The sequence below is a fragment of the Podarcis tiliguerta genome (assembly GCF_965153285.1).
Source record: "Podarcis tiliguerta genome assembly, chromosome: 12".
In the NCBI taxonomy this organism is placed as follows: domain Eukaryota; kingdom Metazoa; phylum Chordata; class Lepidosauria; order Squamata; family Lacertidae; genus Podarcis; species Podarcis tiliguerta.
The window spans coordinates 37,600,043-37,627,053 of record NC_139545.1 but is presented as its reverse complement, the minus strand read 5'-3'; the positions used below and the strand labels follow the sequence as shown (position 1 = coordinate 37,627,053).

Here is a 27,011-nt window from a genome sequence, read left to right as displayed (position 1 = left end):
TGTTTGTGTAGTTCACAGGACCGCACATTTCTAGCTACCTTAAGATTTCTTTTAAAAATATATTGAATAATATATATAGAGAGAGAGAGAGAGAGAGAGAGAATATAATGTATATTTTGTTTAGCAACAATGTTACTTGTAGCTGAGAGATAAAACTTGTGTCGTTATATTTCTTAACATAATGTGTCATTTCATGGATAACGCTTCTGTTTGTGGCCTGTGTGTGTTTCCTGATGGGACACAGCTCATGTTTTAATACGTTATTTAAGAACTGGAAACAAGTAGTTCTAATTCATCTCTAAACAGTGTCCTTATACATCTGTATTAGCCTGACCAACCTGCCCTGACACTTTAAAGGAGATGTCATTTTAAAAAACAAAACAAAAAAACCCTTCAGTTTTGGCTTCTTACCACTTGATGGCAGTGAAGGAGCTAATGTTGCCAGGAAAGGTTCAGGGCAGGATGCTATTATGAATAACAAAATGGGAGGTACAAAGGAAGTTTCTGACACTTTGATATTATTCCCATTTCCAGGCGATTTTGCAAGTGACAGTAGTGGAGCAAAAGCCTCTAGATGGAGCTTCAGCACTTCCTAAAGGGGGGAAGAGAGATTGCCAAGCCTCCTTCAGGGGAATGCTACCTAGTCTGCTTTTAAAACTTGTATCAAACTTAATTTCTCTTCTTCGTGTATATAGAATGCGTGCTGTAATGATAAAAGCTGTTCATTCACCTAGAAGCTGCGTAGTTAGTTTGCCTTTCAATATAAACTCCTAAGGCACAGAGCAAAGATAAAACTAACTGAAGGATATAATAAGCAGGAAGAGTACATGCAACAGCTAATGAAACCAAGTAGATATGTTGACCAATAAAAAGCTTGTCTAAATAAGCCGGTCTTTAAAGCCTCACCAGGTCATGGGATTGGGGGGGGGGGTGATGAGGGAGAGAGATAAGAGCAAGGTAGGTAGATTCAAGTGGTTAAATGTCCAAATTATAAGGAGAGATGTTGCATTTCTGGAAATATTCAGTAAATTGAATTATTGTTGCTCTGACGATCATTTCCATGGAAAATCCAGGGGCACTTTACTACTTTGTAAAAGTTCTGCTCCCTCCCCCTGTATTACTTTGAGGCTCACTGCTTTTCTTTTCTTCTTCTGTAACTTGGGGGCCACCACCGAAAGAGCCCTTTCTTTGGTGGCTGTCAACCTGGCAGTTTCCACCTATTACCACAGGGTGAGAATAGACTCTGGCCTTTTGTACAGTAGGTTATATTCCAACCTCTCAAAAGTCAGAGGTTTCTGTTCCCCTCCCCCTCTCTCCATCCTACATCTAGCCATGAAAGAAAGAAAGGTGTCATCCCAGTTCAGTGATGCATTTCAACCTAGCAAAGGGGAGGGGCAGGACTCATGAAGGCTTGTGACTAGAGACTTGGCGTTGGGAGCCAGAATGGAGGACCTGAGGTTTCCCACTCCTATTCCATCAAAAGGTGATCTGTGCTAGATCCTGGCGTGGAAAGATACATATGGGGGAAGGTATTCCCTCAATATATGACTGTTCTAAACTCAAAACTATGTGTAGTCTCCAATGCACAAAATCTGTTTTAGAGCCATTCTTCACAGCTAAAAAATCATCAAAGTGTGTCGTTAGATAGCTATCTATTTAATTGATGGTTTTTCCTCCCTGAATTATTTTGTGAGGGAAGGCAATGAAAGGATTCGTCAGTTTAGAAGCTGTCAGTGACATGGGTTTTGGGGAAAAGTTTCCTATATGAATTAGGGTAATTTTAGGGAAATATTAGGAGTATTAATGGGAACTTTTATCTGATACCCTAGAGAACGATCTAGTTTAACATGTTTGTTGTACTAAAAGCTTTGAAACTGCAAAGCATGCCTAATTCCATTTGACATCCATTCATTGTTACTAACGAACATATGATATTGAAAGTTTTTGTGGAAAAATAAAGCACTGGAAAACTTTCAGCTCTACATCCTTGAGTACTGTACTAAAAGGCATTGGGTGAATAAAAGTTGGTGACTGCAAGAGAAAATTTGCTTAATGCTTTAGGAAAATGTTAACTCCTTTTGCATTTTTTAAATGTGGGTTTTACCTTTCTACAGTAGATGAATTTCCTCACATCAAGCAAACAAGAAGTGTTATTGGAGTTCAATGGCACAGAGGAAAACAATCAAGGAGGGTTTATCTGGCCTCATGACACTCCCCAAGCCAAACACCCTCCTGAGCTACACCCCTCAAACAGCAAAATATTTGGGAACACTTGTTAGGTCAGTGATATTAGGTAATGTGGAAGAGTGTGTTAGCATACAGAAGCCCCCAAGCATTGGCCTTGTGTGATATTTGAGAGCCTTTCTGCAGTCTTCCCCACTGTGGTTCCCTTAGGATGTTTTGTGCCATAGCTCCTATCAGACCAAGGCAGGATGGCTGGTGGTCAGAGATTATGGGAATTGTAGTCTCAAACAACTGACAGGCACTAGGTTGGGGAAGGCTGCTCTATTGCAGCAGTAGTCAACTTTGCATCCTGATAGTAAGGCAAGAATGATTGTTACAGTTTTTGGCAACAAGAAATAATACTCAGAGAATTATTGAGTTCCATTGGCTTTGCGAGTCTCCATGGATGTTGGTCCGTGCCAACAAGGGAATTGCATCGTCCAGAAGATTTTATTTATTTATTACTTTTATGAAAGATCACGGGGCAGTTTACAACATAAAAATGCAAAATGGAAACACAAAATGCATAACATAACAACAAAACCCAAAGATGAGACTATGGCAGCTATTACTCCAAGAATGACATAATGTTTTAGACTGGTGCAAAACACTGAAGCAATCAGTGCGATTTAAACTCAGAATTGTAAGTAAAATGCTGTATCAGAATATGAATTCCAGTCATGAAGTGGAGTGCCTCTTCTCTTGCTTTCTGCACCTGTCTTGCACTAGTCAATTTTATTCCAATGCTCTTTCTGGAAAAGTTGCATTCTTTAAGAAGAGCATGTAACTAATTTTAATTTATAGTGGGCTTTTGGCTGTTTCCTGGGTTGCCCTGCAGGCTATTTCAGCCCATGTGTAACAACTCTGTGAAAGAAGATCACAATACTACTTGCTTAGCTGATGCTGTATAAATTGTCACCCTAAATCAAAACTGTTCAGAGATTTATGACCATGAAATACTTGGTGGTGCTAAATTTAATGGTGGAATAGGTAGCACTAACTTCGGGGGGGGTGTGTGTAATGTGTAACAGAACTGGTTGTGCAAGTATAGAAAGCTGAAACATATAGACTGGTTTTCTGTTTTGTTAAAAAATAATTCAAAGTCATGTACGGATTGGAAAACTGATTAAAAGAGTACATAAAAATAAAATCAACAGCAGGAAAACAAGTGGAGCAGCAAAAGATCAAGCAGCAATTATCAGAGCCAGACTTTAACAGCCTTGCCAATAATTGGCTGGAAAAGCTTTCCTGGAAAAAATAGATTTTCCTATCTGTCACTGACTTAGGAAACGGCACTTAGACCTGACAAGAAATAAGTGACTATACCCACAGTTGGCCTAATAAAAATGTTGCTGTACTATATGGCTACACTGGTGTTGGTATTTGCTGGCATAACTACAGCCAGTATAATATGGCCAAAATGTGGGTGGAAATTTACATGTTACCTCTGCAGTGTGGGAGAGAATCAGCCTGCTAAGGTACCAAATAAATCACCCATCAGATGAAAGCATGGAGTGTACAGAAGTGTTGGTAACTTTTTTTTTTTTTAGAAATCTGACACTACTTTGAACCACCTAACTCCGTAATTTGGGAAATCTGTGTGGAAATAAAGGGAGCTACTGGTACGATTTGTGATGAAGGACCTAGGTGGGTGGGTGTTTTTATGAAAGGGAACAAAACAGTCATTCTCCTGGCTTGCATAGCCTCTTTCTCTATCTTATAGATGAACTCTGCTGAACTATAGCTACTATGTTCACTGGGGTGTTTTTTTGTTTTTTAAGTTTAATGAAAGGAGCTTGGGTGTTTGTGTGAATGCTACTAGAGGCTAGGGGACTGAGCTACAAGTCAGGAAGTCTTTGGTTTGAATCTCATCTCTGCCATTAACTTGCCATATCTTCTTAGGTAAGCCAAACTTCCCCTCAGGCTTCAGTCCATTCTCAGTCACCCATCTGTGATATGATGAAAACACTGACATTCCTCACAGGGTTTTGTATCATCTGGTTATAATCCTTACAGGTGAAGCATTGCGAACACTTGAAAAATCTCTATATAGAATATTGCCATTATTAAGGAAGTTATGTGTGCGTGATGCTCCTCCACCATGATATTTTAGTGCTCTTCTCCAGTGCAGTTCTGAACTGGGGCAGTGGTTCTAGTATTTGCATTGCATAGTTGCAGTGCCCACATTCTCGTTGGCTATCCTTGGATGTTGTCAAAGAAACAGGTTTGAGTTAAAATGGCTAGTTGGGAGAGAGTAGTTCTTTTTTCGTACATGCCTCTTGGGAAGCCATTTATCTTCATCTCTCAGTTACTTGCGAAATTCTGCTTGAGTGGAGAAGCCTCCTAGATACTTTTTTTTTTTTTTTTTAAGAGAGAACAGGCTTGTGTGTTTTCTTTCATCAGACTTGGAGGCTTTGTGAGCCCAGGAGCATGGAGAGATGTACAAGTGTTCTTGGGTACAGAGGACCCCGTGCTTCGTATCTGGTGAATGTATTATCTGCTTGGACGAAACCTAGAAACACATTCAGTCAATAGATTTGTGCTGTGGGTTTGATGTAATAAAGCAGTTTCCAGAAATTACTTACTTAGTATTCTTACAATGTATGTCTTGCTCATTTTTCTTTAAATATGTGTTTCCAAAATGCAAGCCATGTTCAATTATTGTGTGTATTGTGTTAAAATGAAGACTGATAGACACATGCCACATTCTAACACACGCAATTCAGAGAAATAAGAGTTCTGAACTAAAAGGGGAGAAAGAACACTGAGTTGTGAAACGTACAACTTGGTGCTGGCTAAAGGACTCCTGACAACAATGTGTGTTTAGGCTGTAGAAGACCTGGGACCCAGATGTTGAGCTCAGAGGACATCTGTGCCTGAAGTAAAACAAGATCACAGGCATAGGTAAGACTTAGGTATGAGTTCAGGGGTTTGCTTCCTGGGGTACGCAGAGAGATTGCTAAGAGAGTAGACATGACAATGACTAAAATCTGGCTTGTAGGGGATCCAAAAACAAGGCAGCATTATGAGGTTGTTAAAGTGAGGGAATGAAAGGGGATTAGGCAAAATTCAAATAGGTGTACTTGGGCATAGGGGAGCAGCTTCAAGAGAGAAAAGACCCCTGTAATGTAATGGGGAATGTTCTGATAAGGGGTGGATTGGGCCATGTAAACGGACAAGGAGGACTCATCTGGAAGGTTTACCTTGTGGCTGGTGCTCTTGAATGGATTTAGCTATCAAGAACATTGACTATGGTGAGTGGCTTCCTGGGAGTCATACTGCAGACACTGTTGTTCTGTCTGGTGTGTAGTGTTGATGGAGGAAGCTTTTATCTCCTGGAGCTGTGGATGCAGCTGCTTTTAGATGACCTTTTGTTTACCAGGCATTTTATCTTATTACTATTATTGCAACCTAGGTCCTTGGTGAGTCAGTCTGTGAACTTTCTGGTTCCTCATGACCTTACTGGCAAGAAGGTCAAGCACAGAGAAATCTACAAGACTGTACATAAGGTCAAGGTGGGGGGGGTCATTTCTTGTGGACCTTTGCTTTTGCCAAACCCATCTTCAGTTCACTGTAATTGGAGGTTAACAGTGAAAGCCTTGTAGCTGTGTGTGTACCAAATATATAGCTATATGATTATTTTAAATGGTTTCTTATATTGTGTTATAATTATTGCAACCTGTCCTGGAATTCTGGGGTGAAGGATGAGTAACTCATTGTATAGCCTGCTGTGATGTGTAAGAATGTCCATAACGTTTCTGAAGAGCAACAGTTAGTCACATGATGTTGACATATAGTGTAGCTGCTGTGAGAAAAGATGTCCCTTCCGAAACCTGAGTGGAAGGAGACTCAGAGAAGTGGAATGGCAGATATTCCCGTACAGCAGTTCAGTTATGGAACAACTCTGTGGCAAGTAGCAATTGGCTTTCCAGGAAGCAGATGGATGGTAAATAGCAAGGCTGCTCTATCAGTAGGCAACCATCCCACCTTGACCCCACCCCACCCAGTTCTTGGCCAGGAAGGAGGACAGATTAAAATTGGCTCAGGGAGGCATTGGCCGGAGAGTATAGGTGGGGAAGAGTTGAGCATACTCCTCTGCATTAATCCCCCCCAATCCCACTTAACATTTTGTTGCAGCCGAAGTCCAATTTATTACCAAAAACCTTTGGATGTTAACCACTGCAATGTGTAGAAGTGATTTTAAATTAGTCATAGTGGTGAGAAAGTGTTTGGGTTGTTTGTTTTGTTTTGTTTTTAAAGCAGGAAAATGAATGACAGCATTACAAATGGAACATGGAATATTCCCTCCCCCCCCCCCCAAAAAAAATATTTATTTTTTATGTAAAACTAGTAAATGAAATTAGTCTGCTATGATTAAAACAGATCGATAACATGAAATGCAGGCTTGATCGATGCTCACAGTTAACAGAAACCTATTTTACAACAAAGTCTGGCTTTGTGTAGCAGCATGCACTTTAATCAGCAACGTGATGAATGCTTGGCCACTTGGAAGGGATGCCGTTTACAAGGGTGGGGAGGAGAGGAAGGATGGAGAATCAGCAGTAAGTATGTTGATTACAAAAGTAAATAACAAAGGTACTTGTGAGAATCCCATTGCCAGCTTAGGCTGAAATGTGTAGCAGTCCCCTCTGTGCCTTGGCAATAGGCTGCTTTATGGAAGTGATGGTGATGCTGAAGATATCAGCCTAGTTCTCACTGATGTGGTAAATCTGTGCTTGGGCTATGCCACTTGAAGCTGCAGGTTAGGGGCTCACTTGATTGAATGAACCTACATACCCTGCCCCCTCCCAGATAGAAAACTTGATATTGGGGGCAGGGGTGGGGGAGAGAGAGAGAGAGCTCACCCTCAGCCCTCTCATTCACATCTACTTTCCTATTCCGCAAAGATGACATATTGCTTTTTTATGGAGCATTCAATCACAGGAGTCCTCACCTGCAGTCTGAAGTGGTAGGGCCCAGACAGATTTACCCTTAGTGAGAAATAGTCCTTAGACGTAACACCAAACCATATCAGAGTTGATTAGAATGCTGCCCTTCTGTACGCTTTGGATCAAGCAGTCACCATCAAGCTTGCCTTGTACATTATGCCCAGGGGACTGCTGAACTTCTGTGCCTACAGTCCACAGGGAGAAGCAGCTTCTTAGGGGAAAGGCATTTCTTGCTATCAGTTCTGGATTAGCTCCAGGATGCCTGTAGATTGAATAAGAACAGTTTTCTTTGAGCATTTAGCATACAGTCATGGCCATGCATACTGGAAAGAAAGTTCCTCTGGAAGAGAGATTCTAGGTTTTTTTGTTTTTACCATTATTTACTGAAAGCCATAAATGAAAGTTAGTGTGGTGGTGGTGTTGTTGTTTAACCCCCCCCCCCCCAATAATAATCAAAATCTAGAGCCAAAATCCATCTTTTGTGGTTACTGGAATGACTCTAAGTTTCAATTTGGCATTGTACATACTCTAAAAAGCTATATTGATATAATTTGGACTAATTGGTATGATATGTTTAATTTGGCAAATGGAAACTTAATAAAAATTATTGGGGGGGGGAATAAAAAGCTAGATTAGTGGAAACTTCTCCAAGGTCTGGGTTATATGGAAGCAGTTTATATTTGCCTAGAGTGCAATAATATAATTTAATAAATATGATAATTATTTCTTAACAAATAATAGGTAGCAACACAACAATATTCTTACTGTAGAAACCAATTAGCTATTACAGCATTGACCTAACTTTGAGGCTGGTGTAGACAAATAACTGTTGCCTAAACAAGGCACCATGCTAAACATGAATCTTCACCCTCGCTGCCTTCTCCCTCCTTCTACATCCTCCCCCACCCCTTAGGGTTTAATCACAATTAAGTGACAGATGCTGAACACAATTTGTCCTAGTCTAATTGACTGCAAAGTCATGGTCAATATTGCATTGGCTAACTCAACTCCTCACAGCCATGTCCAAACATAATGAAATTGTGTTAGTGAGACATCTTGCTGAAGCTGGAGGTGGAGGTGCAGATTTCTAGCCCCCAAATTACTTAATTTACATATATAGCATGTTGGGTTTCTGTGTATAAATAAAGCCACTTTCCCCTTCATACTTGCATTCATAATTGTGTCTCCAGAGTGAACTAATTTTGCATCGTTTTCTCCTTTGGTGGATCTGAGGAGTAGACTCTTGAGTGAAAAGATGCACAACGTCTAACTTTAATTTTCTTTAGGTGATACAATTTCAATACCACAATAAGAAAAAAGGCCACACTCTTTTGCACAAACAGGGTGTATTAGACTAATCAGAAAGGATGTTGATATTAAATATATAAATATAACCTATTTTCCTAAATTCTGTTGTTGTTGTTGTTTTGATCAGTTTCTTGATGAAATCTGATGCATGTTTTATCAGGGTGAAATTCCACTGTGTTTAAAAAAGGCTACTCCTCAGTAAGTGTGTTGTGGTTTACAGCTGCAAAATAGATTGGTGATTTCAGCAGGTGCTCATATCTTGCCTGTGAAAATGCAAAGATTTTGCCTTGATGATGATATCCTGAATCTTGTATAGTTAATAGTCTTTTCCTGCCTGCATCCCCTCCCCATTACTCAAAGCAGTGAAAAGACCACTTCAAATATCATGCTTTTTCTACACAAAAAGCCCTTTGGTGTAGGAAAAAGCATGAGGCCTGCATGGAGACAGTCATGGGTGAGTTCCATGCCTCTGTTTCAAAGCCTCTGTGTTCTCACAGTACATGTAGCATGCATGCAGCAACACAGAGATGATTCCTCACACATGCAGCACACTCCACCCGATTATCCCCTTCTGGCCTGAAATGTTTTGTGCTGAATTAGGCTTGTGCTGTAAATCTGTAATGAAAACAGTGCTTTGTGCTGAAGGTTTGACAGGCTAATTACAGTGCTGCTTTAATTGTCTTATTTTTGACTTCTTATAGTTTTAGAACCTCTTCCAGATTTGACCCACTACAATAGTTTGTGCAGATGTAGTTCTAGAGAATGATCTATGGGAGAGGATGCGATACCGGCATATATCCCGCTTTATTACTTTAATCCGAGATGAAATATCTCTCTGAAACCAAATCCTTTTGCTTGACAAGACTTTCACTTTATACCAAGCAGTTTCTTAGGGGTCGTTAGGATACGTTTGTTTGAGGCTAGACTATTGTGGTGGTTATGTAAACGCTCAGCATACGTTGCCTTTGACATGTTGGCCATTAAACTAGTTGTTTTCAGGGTATATGTAATGATACTTTGTAATTTAGACACAGCTTTGTTCCTCTAGAGAAGAGGTAGGGATTAACTGTAACATCTTTTTTTGGCCGGGTGTTCTCAGAAACCGAATTTACTTACGCATCTGTGCAATTAATACAAAACACTCGAGCTTCATTTTTAAAATAATAATAATGAAAGTGAACTGAGATCAGGGCAGTGCTATTGTTTCGTTGCACTTCTGCAGTTTCCTTCTCATGAAATGCAAGCCGACGCTGCTGTGAGTGAAAGCCCTCTTACGCAGACAAGCAGAAACAAAGGTTGCTTGAATTCTGCAAGAAATTAATAGAGATGCAATTTTAATATTAAGGGCACCACATTAGCTGAGGCCTTGCAACTTGTAAAAATGAGCGTAATAGCTGAAGAAAAAGGGAATATTTTAGAAGATACGCAGATGTATTAATTTTAATTTGTCCTTTTGATCTGTTAATTACCGCTGAAGATTTATTGACTAATTTTAAGGAAGCAAGTGTTTGAAAGTTTCTGGCAAATACTATCTTCTTGTAATGAGCACATGGCAGTGAAAGAAGTTAAGAGGAGAGCAAAATTAGATTGACTGATTGTTCAGTCATGTGGGCCTGGCTCGCTGCATATCCCGGCTGAAGAATGATTGCTCAAATTACATTGCCTCAGGTCCCTGCACTTGGTTGGCTGTCTTCTCAGATCTTAACAAGGTTCTGGGAATTCATTTCTGACAAAGTTTGCTTTGTGTTTTTCAGGATGCTTCATCGGCAGACATTAGGAAAGCGTATCGCAAGCTTTCGCTAATATTGCACCCAGATAAGAATAAAGATGAAAATGCGGAAACCCAGTTTAGACAAGTAAGTGATGCACATACAAGCATTAAAATGTATCATGTGATCATTAAAACCTTGAATAAATATAATGGTGATCGTGGGGTATTATTTTTTTGAAATGATTAACCTGGGGAAGTTTGGAAGCTTTTGTTGCCACTTTACAATGGTCTAATGCTTTCAACTCCTACAGAAATTTAAAATGGGTAAAAAAAACCCACCATGTGCTGTCAGAAGTTAAACATACTTAGATAATGGGAATGCTTAGGGTTGGGAACAGGACTTTGTGGACTCCTTGACTCTGTTGTTGTTGTTTTACTATAGTGCCACAATCTGCATGCTTTGCATTGCAATGGAAAAATATTTCATCAAACATGTTAATGTTTAATGTGTATAAAATTAAGCTTTACTCTGTGGGTGTCTTTTTCAAAGAAGGCCTAATATATGGTTTTTCAACAGTTGTTCACTTGGAATTTATAATGAATACTACTGGAACAGTAGAGCATGTTTGAAAGTTGGATGATGGTGATGATTTGTTTGTATCACAGAATAATTAAATTGCTACTATCCTGAACAGAAAATTACTGAAAAAAGGGGGAAATATTTACTTTACACAGAATGACCTGAACTGATTCTTTGATTCTAGGAACTGTTCTTCATTCTTACTTTTAAGAGTACAAAAAGGCCCAGTATATGTGCAGTATTGTGGCAAAATATTCTGGCTGTTCTGTGCACAGTTGCTGGTGTGTTGCTGTTTTTAGAAAAATAAAAGTATGCTTTCATTCTAGTTGGTGGCCATATATGAGGTTTTAAAGGATGAAGAGAGAAGGCATAGGTGAGTTTATTTTGTATATATTTCAAAGCAGAGGTTTTTTCCCCATCTAAACTGAGCCAGGTTAGCCAGAATTTTATAGGCTCTCTCATATGTGCGAGGTTCTAGCCTATGTTGATAAAAGAACCAGGTGATAACTTTATAATTTGTAATATAAATATGAGTTTTTGGCTGCTAACACATGCTTAGTGCAGTAGTTCATTCCCTCTTAATTGTTAAGCTGATACTCAGATTCTCCAACTATAGAGTAAGACCTGTGGATTTTCACTGTGGCCAGTGCAATCTGATTGTGGGTATTGCTGCTTTGCTCAAATCCTTTCAGTCTGAAAAGCCATCTTCCATTTTTCAGGATCTCACCAAAAGTTGTGGACTTGGGTTATTTTCTCCGTGGCTACTGTAGCATGTGCTGACTTTAATACACACACACTCTCTCTCTCTATATATATATATCACACACACACAGCTTTAAAAAACCTAAATGATACGACAAAAATAGGAATATTTGAAAAGGCTTTTAGTTATTGCATATTATTCAGGCGCTTTTTTTCTTAAGTACAAAACATAAGTATTCATGTACCTGTGAGAACATAATTTTACCAGGCAATTGCTTGTGCTCGGGTTGCTTTCCAGAGGACTGTTGTATTTTACTTTGGACTTGTGGTTTATTAGGATGCTCACTTTACTGTTAGTGACCCAGATATTTTGGCCAAAGAAAAGAAGGGCTTGCTGCCAGCAAATGAGTTCTGTTTAAAATATCTCTAGGTTTTCAATTCTCTGAGTAGTGATGCTGAAAGTTCTCCAGGAGGTTCTTGGCTTTGTGGAAACCTTGGCATGAGTCCAGGTCTCATAGTAGAGATTATCTACTTTCAGATAATCCTCTGTGTTGAAAGAGCCATGGAACAGTGTTCAGAGGAGTTTTGGAGATTCTGTGTATGGTTTTTACCCTGCCTCCCACTGCAGTCTTTCAGCTTGGAGTCATAGATCAAGGAAGTTTAGGAAGTTTAACAATAGGGGGTCAATGTCTGGTGTCAAATGGTTGCAAAAGGTATGAACTAGTTTAAATGCACCCCCCTACACTCACACTCACACACACTTAATTTTTTTGATAGTGTTTATTTTGCATGCTCACTGTTCATGGCTTTAATACTAAATAACCTGTGTTTTCGTATGGGTTTGTTTTTACATCTCCCCAGTACATCTATGTACTTCCACAACCACACTGACCACTGCCATGAAATTAAATTATTTAGGGATTTCACATAATGTGTATATTGGAAATCATGTAATGAAATTATCTCAGAAACGTGTTTAATTGAATTGGTGCAAGTCTTCATCACCTTGTGTAAAACGAGTTGCTGTAAACAATGATTTTTTATGGTTATTCAGCTAAATGCCTAAAAATGGCTCGTGATGATCCCTGAATGTTCCCTGACAGCAAGTATTCCCTTAAAAAATTTTTTTTTAAGCCCAACAAACTCTGCTTTGAGACATCTCTTTCCAGGACTCTGCCTTTGGGAATTCTTGGCCTCTTGGATTACAGATTCAGTTGCAAAAACTGCACTAATAACAAATATAAAGGCTATTTCTCTTGCATTAAAATTCTTGTTGCCTCTTGATTAACAGTTATTTTAGGTGGGCTTTCCCCCCTTCCTTAAACCATGTGCTTACCAACTAATTACCAAATAATAAATTAGTTTCCCTTGGTTCTTCCTTCAGATTCATGTGCTCCAGGTTTGGTGGTCCCTGACTTTGTTTAACTGTGGGCAGATGCTCAATGGACCATCATCTCCTCCAAGCACTCAGGTTTCTCAGCCTTCCTTAGCAGGTCGTCAAAGCAATTTTCCCAGTATGTAGCAGCTCAGCCTAACTCCATCTACACAGCAGTAAAAAACGTTTCAAATTTGCTCTTCTTTTTTAAAAGTCTCGTACTGAACGTCAAGACGGTGATTAAAATCAGCATGTTTTGTGCATACACCAGAATTTTCTTTTGGGAAGGGTTTGTTGTTCTGAAGCTGCCCACACAGAACCTCCAAACAGCTGTCCAGCCTCCCCCCAGCTTAGAAGCGATTGGAGTATGTGATGTGAAAGAAGTATAAAGAGGCTGGAGTGAGGGCCGAATTTTTGTTTGAGTTTTCTTTTCAGCTCCTCTTGTGTCAAACCTTCAACCTGCTTTTTGAACTTGGGGGAGGCTAAACAGCAGTTTGAGGATGCTGTTTGTAGCAGGACCCACTGGGCTCTTCTTAAGATTTAATATCCTGCGCTTTGCTATGCTGAGTAGGCAAATGAGCAGGAGATGAAACAATATATGTAGTTTGATATTGGGAGCTGCTCTTAATCCAGCTGCATTTACTGTAATATTACAGAGTAAATATGTTGTTGCTTGTCTTTAATATGTAGTTGAAAATGGTTTCATTTCCAACAGATTCTTTTCTTCCATTAGATGATATAAAATATAATCTGAACAGGCTGGTGGTGTTTTTGTTTTTAAAAAAGCAACCCTAATGACAGATCAACAACTTATCAGTTTTAAAATCATACAGCTTTTCTAATTTAGAAAAGCGTTTTTAAATGCTTGTGGATAGATTACAGGAACCAGTAGTTGGGCATCAAAATAAGTGTTCTAACACCAAGGTTGAATCCTATAGCACCTTTTTCATAATGAAGAGGTTTCTACATGTACCATATGGAAAGTATATGAAGCGAGTACATTTACATTATTATTATTTTTTGGCAACAACAGCAGGATGAAAGGGAGTGTTTTCTCCCCCTTTGAGCTTAGATTTTAAAACCTAATTTCTCTGCAGATATTAAATGGGAGTGAGTTCCATTGATTTTGCAGAAAGTTCCATTTAAATGTGCATAGATTCAGAATTTCGAGATTTTAAATAATTGAAGACTCTAAAGATATATGTTTGAAACAAGCCCATAAAAGTTGGGAATTCTGAAGCATTGTGTTAAGCTAGCTAGACTATAGTGGCATTGCAGCATGCTGCATAAAGCTGAATATGGGTGGGCGAAATATATTTCTTTGTCCTCTTACAATTTCATCTTTACAGTTTACTTGAAGCTACAGTTGTGCTGTGGAATAAGCAACTAGTTTTGGTCTGTGGTTTTAATACCAAATTTCTGTTTTGAATATGAGAACTTATTTTTGGCTAGCTTTAACAATAATAACAAACACAGTGATCTCAGGTTTTACTTAATATACATTTCACAATAATAGTTATCTGATTGACGTGTGTGCATTATAGACCTAGCTCTATGTTGCCCATATTTTGGAAGTGTGCTAAATCAGAGCATGAATAAGATGCAAAGAGGACATAAAGGCAGACTGCTTTGTGATTTCCTTATTTGCTTAATTCTTATGCATGCCTCTGAAAGTCCATCGTAGGTGATAAATTGATTTCTGCAAATAAGTACTTTAATGAATCATCTGTATGCTTCCTAATTAACTAATTTGCTAAATGTGAAAAACAAGATTTAAAATTATCAGAGGATTCTGAGTAACTTAAGGATCATTGTTCATATGCGGTCCTAAAAATTAAACAGACGTCTTAATTTTTAAATACAGTGCTCAATTACCATAGAAAGGAGTGATTTATTTTTTGACAGTATATATTCTAAAAAGTGGGTTATAATAGAAGCTATCTTCCCTTAAAATGGCCAGTCGTGTGAGCCATAATGTTCATTGATAGTAAAATCAATAGAGCATTGATTCTGGAACTAAATCCTTGGAGACTTTTGTTCAGAATAGCAGACGTAGCCTGGTAAATACAGAGTGTGTTTAGTGCATGAAATTTTCATGTGTCAGATCTGGACGCATATAGAACAGATTTTTAATATATTGTAAATTTAAGTGTGGATTATCAAGGTCTACGATAGTTCCAGAAGATAAATATTTAGCATTTCACCCCCTTATTAGTCCATAACCATTAATGTCTCCCCCCCCCCCATTCACTCACTGTTTGGAGATGTTTTCGGTTTTAGTTTCAATAGTTTTAAAGGGGGGAAAAATCTATTTCATGCAAGCACACTCTGTTTCATGCAAGCACAATATAAAGTATTTTAAAATTTTATTCTTTGTTCACCATTTTTACTTCTTGCTTATGTTCACATTTCAAATTACTGATACATTCTGAAAAACCCCATGGTATTGAAATAGCTAGTTTTCTTCTTCTTTTTGTTGCTCACACTAAAACAATTTTTCTAGGACATTTAAGACCCCCCCCCCTTTTCCCTTTTTGGAGCGGAAAAACAGACATACTCCTATCATTATAGGCATGGCTTAAACACTTTTAATCTTTTATAGTGATGGCTTAAACTAGACCCTAATAAATATGTATTGTTTCTGTTTTTATATTGCACATAACAACCGACAGAGGTGGCAAAGTTATGTAATATTTATCCTGCTAATATTCAGCAATGCAAATTAGCAGGCTGTTTTGCTCTGACCAACAAATAATTAACCGTTTGTTTAGAACAAATGAATCAGAGGGCATCTTAATTTTTTTCAATGAAATCTACTTTATACAAAGATGTAGGGCTTTTTTAAAAAAAAAAGAAGACAATTTTTTAAAAAAGAAATTATTCATTAATCTATCTCCAAGGTATCAATTTAATAACTATCAAAGTAGCTACTGCAGTTGTTGCATTTAAATTGATTTACACGTCAAGGCTGGCAGTTTAGCAGCTGCGCTATTATTCCGATCGGTCAATTTACTTGAGAAAAACCTACTACTGAGTCCTACTGACCTGCATGACAATATAGGCCCTATTTCTATTCCTGTAATTAGGCCTGCGACTAACTCAGAATATTTTTAATTAAAATATTTTGGTCAATGTGTTGCACCAAATTAGGCTTTTCAGTGCCGATTTAATTCTGGAAATAGCGTGATTAGAATATTCAATGAGTCGTGCTCCATTTAGGATTAATTTTAACATACAGTATTTTAAATGCCTCAATTCTAAATCTTCCTAATAATAGGCTTGTCAGGTTTCGATACTAAAAGTTATCTACTTCAGTGGTTTATGCAGTTAAGAGTTGTGTGTGCGTAAATGATCAGTAGTAGAACTGATTTCAAGAATAATAAATGTAGAAAGAATTTATTTCTAACAAATGGCTTTTTATATGAAACACACACACACAGAGAAAAGAAGGCAGAAAAGTCGCTAGAATAAAATGCAAACTTAGCAGCCTATAATGTTTCAAATTTCATTCCTTTAAAGAAAATGCCAATCACTTGTACATTGCAAGTCATTTCTAAATTAGTTTTCATGTCAAAGGAAAAAAGTTTAATAACGTTACACCTCTGTTCAACAGGAACGAGGTTGTTTTTCCCCATATTTTTCTAAATTAAGGAGTCAAAGCTAGCAAATGGATTTGGTGGTTGTTGCTTCCCACTTAAAACCATCCCTTTGTAATTCTTTTATTCTGGGAACATGACCAATGATTGACAGGTAGGTTGAACATATGGTTCATTGTAGAGTAAAAACATTTCTCAAGTGAATCAATTGGGGGTGCTGTTAGAACAGTAGAGCTACCCTTTTTATCCAGTCGCTGAAGAAGATTCTGTTTACCAGGAGCCCAGATTAAAATGTTGTTGTTGCTGCTGCTGCTGCTGCTGCGGAAATTTAATATTTTTGAAAAGTGGATGAGTAAAACAGAATTTCCATACTTTTCTCTCTTTCTCTCTCTCTCTTAAAAAAGCAAATAGGTTCGTTTTAAATGCCTCATGAAAGCTTGTTTGTTTTTGCCACTGTAGGTATGATGATATTCTGATCAATGGGCTACCAGATTGGCGACAGCCTGTATTTTACTACAGACGAGTGAGGAAAATGAGCAATGCAGAGTTGGCATTGCTGTTGTTCATTATCCTCACAGTGGGCCATTATGCTGTGGTTTGGTCAATCTACCTGGAAAAACAACTGGTAAGCATCGGAAATAAGTTTTATTTAAAATCGCTGCAAAAGTGTTCATCACACCCACACACTCTAAATTAGTTTCCTAGTAATTACAGACTGACAAACATTCCTCACTTGAATCCAGTGACTGAGTATGAACCCCTCGGCAAACAAAAAAAAAGCCTTTTAAATGATCTGCAACATTTAACAATAAAATGCAAACCATTTCGCTTTCTGTATTGGTGACTTTCAGGGATCTTTTTACCTAACCCTCCTGGCAAATTGCACAAATGCAGGTTTTGGGGTCCCCCCCCCCCAGCTTCCATTCTTGATGTTTGAAATTCATACTCGCCTGGGCTTTTAATGTCTTAATGGAGGGTCCCCTCCCAACGCCCAAATTGAAGTGTCTTTCAAATGTGATAAATGTTCCAGGGTTAGAATGGTAAAATGACAGAAGCAAAAGAAATGTTTTAAATGTTGCTTCCTTCTTGTCTGCCAAAAGCAAAAGAGCAATGATTATTTACATGCAAAATTTGAACTTTAGCATCTGTTTGTTTGATTTTGTGTTTTCAGAGCTACCATATTAAAGTTGTCGTATGAGGAAAGAAGTTAATTTTTTTTAAAATAAGAGAAACTTTGATTGCTGTAGATATTTGCATGACCGGCAGAGCTGGACTTCATGTGTGCTTAAGGAGTGGAGATGCCATGGCAACAGTTATTGTTAGATGATTTTACTTAATCATGTAGCTCCCCCCCCCCCCGCATTTGCATAAATGCTGTTCTGTTCTGCTCTTAATTGGAGAATCTTCCTAACAATTGCAGAGCACATGTTTCTGATAACCTCTAACAGTTCCCTCCCTCCTCTCTGTATTAGGATGAGCTGCTTAGCAGGAAAAAAAAAGAGAAGAAGAAGAGGGCAGGAGGGAAGAATATGGAAGAAGCGAAACTTGGTGTAGACAAGAATGAAAGGTGGGGAAGGAAGCGCTGAAATAGTTCTTGCCAGGCAGGCACATAAAAGTAGCAACTTTTGAATGTTTTGACACTTGGAAAAGAAGCTTTGTAGTGTTTGTTTAAAAAAACAACCACAAAAAATAACTTAAGCAATTTCCATTAGTTCTAATAATTTTTGAGACATAGCTGTGGGTTGATTGTATGGAATTAATACATTATTGGGGGGGCGGGGGGAAACCAGCAGAAAGTGTGGAAACTTCTGCCAATTTAAATTTGGTAGCTTTTCACTTTGAGGGGAGGAATTAACTGCAAGGAGTTTCTTGCATGCAGGATATTCAACGGGATCTTAATTTTCCAGACTTATCTGCTGTTAAGGGTAGCGTAGGTTATAAGCTGGTACTGTTTGGCCTTAGAAGCAAAAAAGACGTTAGGAAAATGTTCTCAATCCTGTGATACAGTGCCCCCCCCCCTTTAAAGCCAAGAAACAACATGGGGGGAAATAGTGACATTCAGAATACTCCGAAAGATACCACCATTCCTTCTATTGATTCATAGAAAGAAATAAAGGGTTTAAATAGTTCACACAGCAGGGGCATGAACTGGATCAATGCAGGATGGAGAGCACAGACCATTTTGCCTGTCTTCAGTTCTGATGACATCAGTGAGTAATGCTTCAGTGAACTGCAAATGACATTAATTTTTATGTATTGGTTTGTTTATGCTACAGACTTCATATCTGGTTGTCAGCGCTTGTGACTGGTTTGGTGGTAGTTTCTCTCCCCCCCCCCCCCCGTACTGAAGCCGTCAAAAAGTCTGAGGGGTTTATTCTGTGAGGTGCAGGCAAGCCCAATGTTTAGGAATGAATATGTTTGTTTTATTGATTACGTTCTACATGGAAATATTTACATGGTTCCCATAGTGGGATGCTACTTTCTTTAGCCCTCATGTTCCTAGTTGGAGGCTTTCATCACAGTGTATGCAACAAGACATATACACATAAATTACTGAATTATTATTATTATTATTTCTATAGGTTGCTAGAGAAGCCACAGTGGCAGGACCTTCTTCCGTGCAAGCTGGGAATATGGTTCTGTTTGACAGTAAAAGCACTGCCTCAGCTATTTCAGGTAAAAATGCAGAGTTGTGTGTTTCCTTTTGTTTCCTTTTGTAGTTTTGGAAACGATTCCACTTTTCGTTTAATTCTCCCACAGAACAGCATTTGGTTTTATTTTTAGGAGTCTTCTGCCTTTGGCCAAGTAACTATTTTGAGCCTAGAGAATGTTTCATAGTTGTAAAAACAGTGGAGCCCCAATGGTTCCCATATAGGAATGATAAACACTGAATCATTGAGAGCTCGGCTAAATAAATGGAAAAGGAGGGGAAAGCGTCACTCCTAAAATGAGACTTCTGAATCAGCAGCAGTGTGTTGAAAGACTTGCCATGTATATTGGACCCTAAAGCATTAAAATATGAGTAATTGCTCATATTTTATAGCATTGGTATATGAGTAATAAAAATACATAAATGTGAGCAGTAATAATTCAGGTTTCAAAAAGGTGGGAAAGCAAAGTATTATTTAAAAAGAGCGCATTTATTGTCATTACTCTGGTTTTTCTTCTTCTTCTTCCTCTTTAGCAGAGTACAAATTTAATAAATTATTTGAATGTCTTAATGCCTCAAACTGTACATTATCCCTGAGTTAGGGAGATGTTCAGAACCTAATTTAGCATAGTCTGCTGAAGTGTGTCTGTGTGTGTTCCTAAGACTTATAATTGGTTCTTGGCCAGTGTTATAAAACAGTACTGTACAGTATTACAAGATTGGTGCATTTGTGGTCAATTTATTAAGAAATTTATTAAATTTGGTTGAGGTGAGAAAGTAACACTTCTGTTGCCTAAGGTATCATTGTACAAGATCTTTTTTAATAGCTTATTAAGGCATTTTAATTTTACACACACTTCTCTGTATTTGGTATAGACCATGCAGAGCAAGACAGGTTAAGCGTCAAATCTGCCCATCATTAGCAACCTATTAACCCAGACCTTGATACTGTGCCGGTATCTACATGGATAACAGAGCTCTTACAGGCTGTGCTAGTGCTGGCAGATGTAAATTAAAAGCTAAGGGGACGAAGCAAAGGAGTAGAGGAGAAAGTTTTTAGCCTCTAAATCTCCCATGTGTGCAATGGATAGTTTTGAGCTTGTGTGTGACGGCAAAGCCTCCAGAGAGATGGAGGACTTGGTAGATCAAGTTTATTCGACTCTTTGCTAGATAGACAAGCTCATGAAGAAACTGCTGGTTCCTGGTAGGACTTGAAACAGCTATGTCTAGTTGGAAAGCCCCTCTTGTCTCCTGCTCCTGACTCTGTGAGCAAGTGAGAACAGGCTCTTTGATTGGTCCAGGATGCATATCTTCCAGCTGGGGATTCTATTTTGACTTGTCTGCAATTGAGAAAGAAGTGTTGATAAGCACCACCACAATGTTGGCCTTCTAGTGTTGCCTTCCAGTATAGATCATAATGGGGATGTGTTGCAGAGACTGCTTAGTGGATAAGGAAGTTTGGTTACAAGAGTATGGCAAGCTTCAGGGCCTGCATGGATGCAGTATGAGGTGTGTGTGAAAACCATTTTTGTACTGGCTCTCTGGGTCCAACCTGGGGAGTTTGGAATTCTGGATCTCTTAAATTCCTCCTTGTCCTTAGTGCTGGTAAATGCAAGACCGGTGAATAGATAATTTTGCCTCCAACCTAGTTGGATGAGATAAGTAGACCTATACTAGCCTAACTTGTGTCCACCATCAACTTTGGCCAGAGATATATGAGGTAGGGATGGTCACAATGCATTGTGGCTATTTTACCGTATACAGGTAGACTGGTCTTGATTGGTTGCCCTGGCGTTGGATACCAGGGACTAATTTGGGATATTTCCGGCTACGTAGCATTCTTTCAGCTGGTGCGATCATCTTGAGACTGCTGTTTGAGATGCCCTGATGAATTGTACTGGGTCACTCCAGTGTACATGTTCGGACCTCCTTGTCTGGTGCAGTTCATGACACTTTGTGGCAGTTGTGGAGCTATGCCACTTTGTATTGGGCCTTGCACATGTAGAACATGTGCTGGATTTGCTGTTCTGAGATGGACAAGAATCTGTTGACTGGGATAGTAAGGATGGTCTACATTTGAAATGTTATGGATTCTTCAGGTTTACAGAATCAGAATGCAGCAAAGGAAGTAACGAGAAATTCTGGAGAGAGGCCAGTCCACATCTTGGTCATTATATGGCATAACTGTTCACTGGTGTGATCAACATAGAGCTCCCCTCCCCGGGGTACTCTCTTTTTCTCTTTTCCTCCCCCATCCCAGATCTCAGCTCTATAATGAAGAGCTGGGATACATGGTACTTTGCAACCTGCTGCATTAGGTGAATATATCTTGCAAAGTTTTCCTAGTTGCTGTGTAGGCTCTTAGGCTCTGATGGATGGTGATGCAACTTGAGTTTTCCATGACAGTTTTGCATGATTCTTTCATGGCAGACTTGCTCATGTATTTCCCAATTACCGCAGTAAGATACTGCTGTTCAGTCAGAATCTATATTAGAAATGTTGAAAACAGACTCTTCTCTAGTAGCTTGTTTGCATTTGATTTGGGTTCCTTCAGTGATGTTATTGCTGCTGAGAGTTGTGGAGGCTGTTGCATGCTGTTTGGACTCATGGGGAAGACCAGCCTGACCAGGCAGTGGTCATCTGGTTAGAAACACAAGTGCCTCATTGAAAGATGTTTCCTCCTGCTTAAAGGATAAGGTGGAAAGTTGGAAATGTGAGCTCAGCTTTGTGGGAACAGGCACATGATGATGTTGTAAATGCTGTTCAGTGTTGATATGAATAAATGGTAGTCATTTGTAGCCTTAGGAATAGGTGTCATCAGTATGCTAGTGTCACCCATCTCTTACTTTCCTGCAACTCAGTTCTGCCCTTAGCCAGGGTAGGAGGTGATAGTTGGGTGGAGGAGGATGAATTCACTAGGTTCAATGCAAGGTGTGAGTTAAAGCCTTTTGAAGCCCTTTATGGTCTGAGACATTCCCACCTTAAGACCTAACTCCCTCTGTACCAGCCCCTGAACCACTTGTGTTTGGCAAGCCGGGTCCATATATTCTTATAACATGAGATTAGGACATCTACTGCCAGGAGCAGGACCTTGATAGTAGTGGCCCCAAGGTTATAGAATACATTTTTGTTGAAGTTAAAGGATTTTCCCTCCACATTTTGATTTTTTTGGGGGGAAATGTATTGATCACTATTTTTATTTTTTTGTAAGAACTCTTTATTTTGACAAATCTGCTCGATTTGACTTTTGTCAAGGAGCCAGTGGATTTGTTATTGAAGAATTTTTTAAAAAATTATTACAGTGGTACCTCGTGTTATGTACCGTCCCCCTTATGAATGCTGCAGGTTATGCACTCCGCTAACCCGGAAGTAAATGCCCCTTGTTGCGACCTTTGCCCCAGGATGTGAGCAGAAGTCGTGCTCCGGCGGCGCGGCAGCAGCGGGAGCCACCATTAGCGAAAGCGCGCCTCATGTTATGAGTGGTTTCCTGTTACAAACGGACCTCTAGAACGGATTAAGTACATAACACGAGGTACCACTGCACAGTGTTTTGTTTTTACCTGTATTAAGCTTCTTCCAGCACAGCAAAAGAAGCACTTCGCTGTTTGCTTAAGACAGTAAAATGGTGAGAGAGGTTGGAGCGTATTTTTTTCCAGTGATTGGGAGGATGTTTGTTACTCCCTATGCCTGATGGAAGCAGAATAAGGAGGGAAACTACATTCTGCAGCAGAGAAAGCTTTCAAAGGCTAAACCCCACGCAGAGAGTATTTGTAGTTTATCCTCAAGGTTACAAAGGCAGCGATGATAGCAGCAAGATTCCAGTCTTCAACATGAGGAGCAGGCTGTTGTAGCCAATGTTGTAGATAAAGGGGGCTCCTAGCAGCTAAAGCCGTGTGCTCCCAAGAAATCAGTCATGCACTGGGGCAAAGCACAAAATAACAAGCATTATTTACCATGCCTAAGCTCACCCCTCATTAAAGCACATTTGTGTGGGTTGAGGAGAGCAAGGTTACTTCCTTGCTTCAAAGTTCTAAGCAGCTGAATTGGTTTTCTTCTGACTGTTAAAGGACAGAGATGATTCTTTTTTCTTGAAACCAAGCAATGAGTTTCCTCTCTCCCCTGCCTCCCCCTGTCCAATTAAAACTATGTATTGACTGTGACTTGGTTCTAGAGGTCTCCTGCGAGAGTGGAAGTTGCCTCTGCTTGTTCATGGGTGATGTTTTCTCCTTCAAGACCCATCATGCCACTTCATGCCATTCTGAAAGGCTTCTCTGGAACGGCTTTTGCATGCATGGGGGCTGTGCAGGGAGGACCAACATACAGGGTTGAAGCAGAATTGGGCGTTGGTAACAGTCACCCACACCCACCCATGTGTTTGAGCAGAAGCACTTGCCATTTAACTCAGGGTTGTTGTTTTTTTTTGGGGGGGGGAGGTCTTTGGATCCAATCCTCTATCTTGTTTAATATAACATAAAAGAAATGTGAGTGGCAGGATATCCATTTACATGAATCACGTTGCAAAGCTGCTACCCGCATCTGATTGTCATTTATCCAACCACACGTTTTTCATTGCTCCTGCCCCTTTTCTTTTCCCCCTAACTGGGGGTTGCGGGGGTGGGGGGTGGGGGGAGGAAGGAGGAATACACGAAGGCACTTAAAATAATTAAGGTAGTTCTTTACTTGAGAAAACTGCTTTGTATGCATGTCCACAGGTTAGCCATTGTCATTTTTACTGTTCTCTGCTATGCCAGCTGTTCTCTGTTCTCTAGAGTTGGAAGAAAAATGGTGTGCAGGTTTCAAAGCATAATTTTTTGAGAGCTTTATTTTTAATTATTTTGTGGAGGATGGGGAGGAGGTAGATTAAGATGGATTTCTGATGCGCAGGGAACTGATGTGTACGTTTAACAAGTGGGGGGCAGCTGAAGTGCCATTTAGGCATGCTTCCAAATCTTTGCCTCTCAAGTGAAGGCGTCTGCAAGTCTTCCTTGCACTGGGATCTCGGGAGGGCATCTCAGGTGCACTGATCTCTCTGCGCATGAGATTTGCAAATAGTGGCACTGGAGGTCTTTCTCTGCAACCTTTCTTTTGTTTAATTTAGATGCTGAGGTTTGAACCTGGAACAGGGGTAGGCAACCTAAGGTCCGTGGGCCGGATGCGGCCCAATCGCCTTCTAAATCTGGCCCGCAGATGGTCCAGGAATCAGTGTGTTTTTACATGAGTAGAATGTGTCCTTTTATTTAAAATGCATCTCTGGGTTATTTATGCGGCATAGGAATGTGTTCATTATTTTTTTTCCAAAATATAGTCCGGCCCACCACATGCTCTGAGGGACGGTGGACTGGCCCAGGGCTGAAAAAGGTTGCTGACCCCTGACCTGGAAGCATTTCCTGGCAAAGCTCTGCTATGAATCTCTGGCCTCTAGAACAGGAGTGGCCAACCTTTGGGCCTCCCGGTGGTGCTGAACTACAACTCCCATCATGCTTAGCCTTTAGCCATGGTGGCGGGAGCTGATGTGAGTTGAAGTCCCAGCAATCTCTGAAGAGCCAAAGGTGCAGGAACTTGGTGCAGGGAAATGACGTTTCCCCGCTCTGTGATGTGTTGATCAGCTGTCCTACCATGTCCTGTGTAGAATCCCCTCAGATAATTTGGATGGCCTTCTATAGGCTAAAGCTACGTCGGGGTGGGGGGTGGGGAGAGGAGGTTGGCCTAGCATTCCAAAAGTGTATGCTCTCAATTTTAGTTAATTACAAAAACTGCCTAGATAGCTGACCCAATGAAGCCAAGCAGGGTAAAGGGAGCAAAAGGATATTTGCAAGGCTGAAGTTGTAAAATTCCCCGCCCCGCTCCCCCCATCCTCAGATTTGGTGCTTAGGTATAGTCTATTCATAAAGCACCACTAGCTTTACTGTGCATTGAGAAACTGGTAAGCACACTGCAACACATGCGGGGACTTGCAGAGAATTCTTATGCTGTGCTTTCCAAAAGAGAATTTCCATGACACTTTCCCAGCCTGAGCTTTCCTTCTCCCTCCTGCATTGCCACAGTGTCTGAGGAAGTGGGAGGAATTCAGCACCACACACTTCTGAATCTTCTGTCGGTGCAAGCATTCCAGCTTGCCGCACAGAATGACCCCCCTCTCCGCCCCCCCCCCCAGTGTGGTTCCAGGAGTTCTCATGCCTCCCAACCAATTTTGGGGCACAAGAAGAAGAGTTTGGATTTGATATCCCGCCTTTCACTCCCCTTCAGGAGTCTCAAAGCGGCTAACAATCTCCTTTCCCTTCCTTCCCCACAACAAACACTCTGTGAGGTGAGTGGGGCTGAGAGACTTCAAAGAAGTGTGACTGGCCCAAGGTCACCCAGCAGCTGCATGTGGAGGAGCGGAGACGCGAACCCGGTTCCCCAGATTACGTGACTACCGCTCTTAACCACTACACCACACTGGCTCTCCACACAGAGGAGAAGGAGAGGGGGAAGCCCTGTTGTCCAACTGGAAGTCTTACTCAGGGCTTTTGCAGATGGGACTTATCTGTTGAATCTCAACCTCTGTTTTGTTGGGAGGGGAGGAACCATTTTTTGACCTTAGTGTCCCTCCTTTGAAGCACCAGTCCTGCTAAAAACCTGGTACTGTAAAATAAGTTATAGGAAAACGACAAGCTGTTCTGTTGCTGTGTGAGACTAGAGTAATACTGCCACATATTGAGAAGTGAAAATTGTTTGTGAACAACTGAAAAATGTGCATAGTGTTGAGATGGGTTTTATCCTTTTGTGTTCTTTTTAAAATAATAAATCTGTATTAAAAATGCAAATTGATAACAGGTTCTTTATCTCCCCCTTTTAATTGGGGTATAAAGTAATTTTTTTAAAAAAAAAATCAGAACAGTTCATTTTGAAAGCAATATATGGGTGATAGAATTGACTTCTACTTCCTGCAGATTTTATACGAAACCATTAAACATTAACTTGAATCCCATAATGCAGAGTTAGTGTTATTGCTCACAAAGGCTGTAGTCCTTAGCACTTCAAAGCAAGGGCCATTGACTTCATTGGGGCTTGTTTCCAAATAAGCCCAGTTAAAATTGGGTTGAAAGTCCATTAAAGAGCCTGGTGAACCAGAAGTGGACTTGTTTAAAGGAAACCAGTGCAAACTGAGAATCTAAAACAGAACACAGCTGTTAGTTAGAACGAAATCTGTAATTAACTATCCGTGAGTGTAGTTGCTTCACTAAGAGATGCTCGTTGCTTCACTAAAACAAATGTTAAAACTGTGTCTTCCACGCATGGGTCAGAGGGAGTGACTTTAAAAACTTGGATTTCTGAAGTACTATTGTTTTCCCTGTTTCTTTGGAAGAAGTCTTCATTTGCAAAATGCAAGCTTGCATTCACTTTGTATCAAATTTCTGGATGCCAGCAAAGCTCTACTATGCATCTTTTATTTGGGTTACTACAGTAATGAAGCAGGAAAATTGCTACCTGGTTTCTACAAAAATGATAGGCCTTTAAAAGAAAATGAAGCTCTTGCATTACCTGCAGATCTTCAGCAGTGAGGTCTAGTGAAGACTTGGGGGGAATATACACCAGGAATTTCTTCAAAATTCCCAGTAAAATGAATGGGAGCAATGAAAGAGCATGGCTGTGTAATTCCTGGAGCCAGGGCAGAGTAATTTCCTGGTGGATTTGTGTTGGTAGAAGGCAGTTGCTTCCACTTTATAAAGAGCTGTATAGAATATATAAATATAGCACGGTGTGCTTCCCAAAGCTGTTTCTAATTGTTTTAATTTATTGTTTCACACAGTTCTTAGCTGCCTTACAGAAAGGCAGGGTATCCATTCTCTTATAAATTAAAGGATGGAGGTGGGAGAGGTTGGTTTTTGTTTTGTTTTGTTTTTTTAAAAAAGAATAGAACACAATGCACACACC

The 27,011-nt window shown here is 39.9% G+C and overlaps 1 protein-coding gene across 1 annotated transcript in view; it reads left to right on the top strand.

The window, feature by feature from the left end:
• Nucleotides 1–27,011, top strand: part of DNAJC1 (DnaJ heat shock protein family (Hsp40) member C1) — a gene marked incomplete at its 3' end in the record, with an annotated part of 71,526 nt that overhangs the window by 8,792 nt on the left and 35,723 nt on the right. The window contains exons 2-6 of the mRNA XM_083407198.1: nucleotides 10,235–10,336; nucleotides 11,098–11,144; nucleotides 16,904–17,069; nucleotides 17,917–18,011; nucleotides 19,027–19,120. Of these exons, the coding sequence (XP_083263324.1) occupies nucleotides 10,235–10,336; nucleotides 11,098–11,144; nucleotides 16,904–17,069; nucleotides 17,917–18,011; nucleotides 19,027–19,120 (504 nt within the window). The remainder of the gene's footprint in view (nucleotides 1–10,234; nucleotides 10,337–11,097; nucleotides 11,145–16,903; nucleotides 17,070–17,916; nucleotides 18,012–19,026; nucleotides 19,121–27,011) is intronic.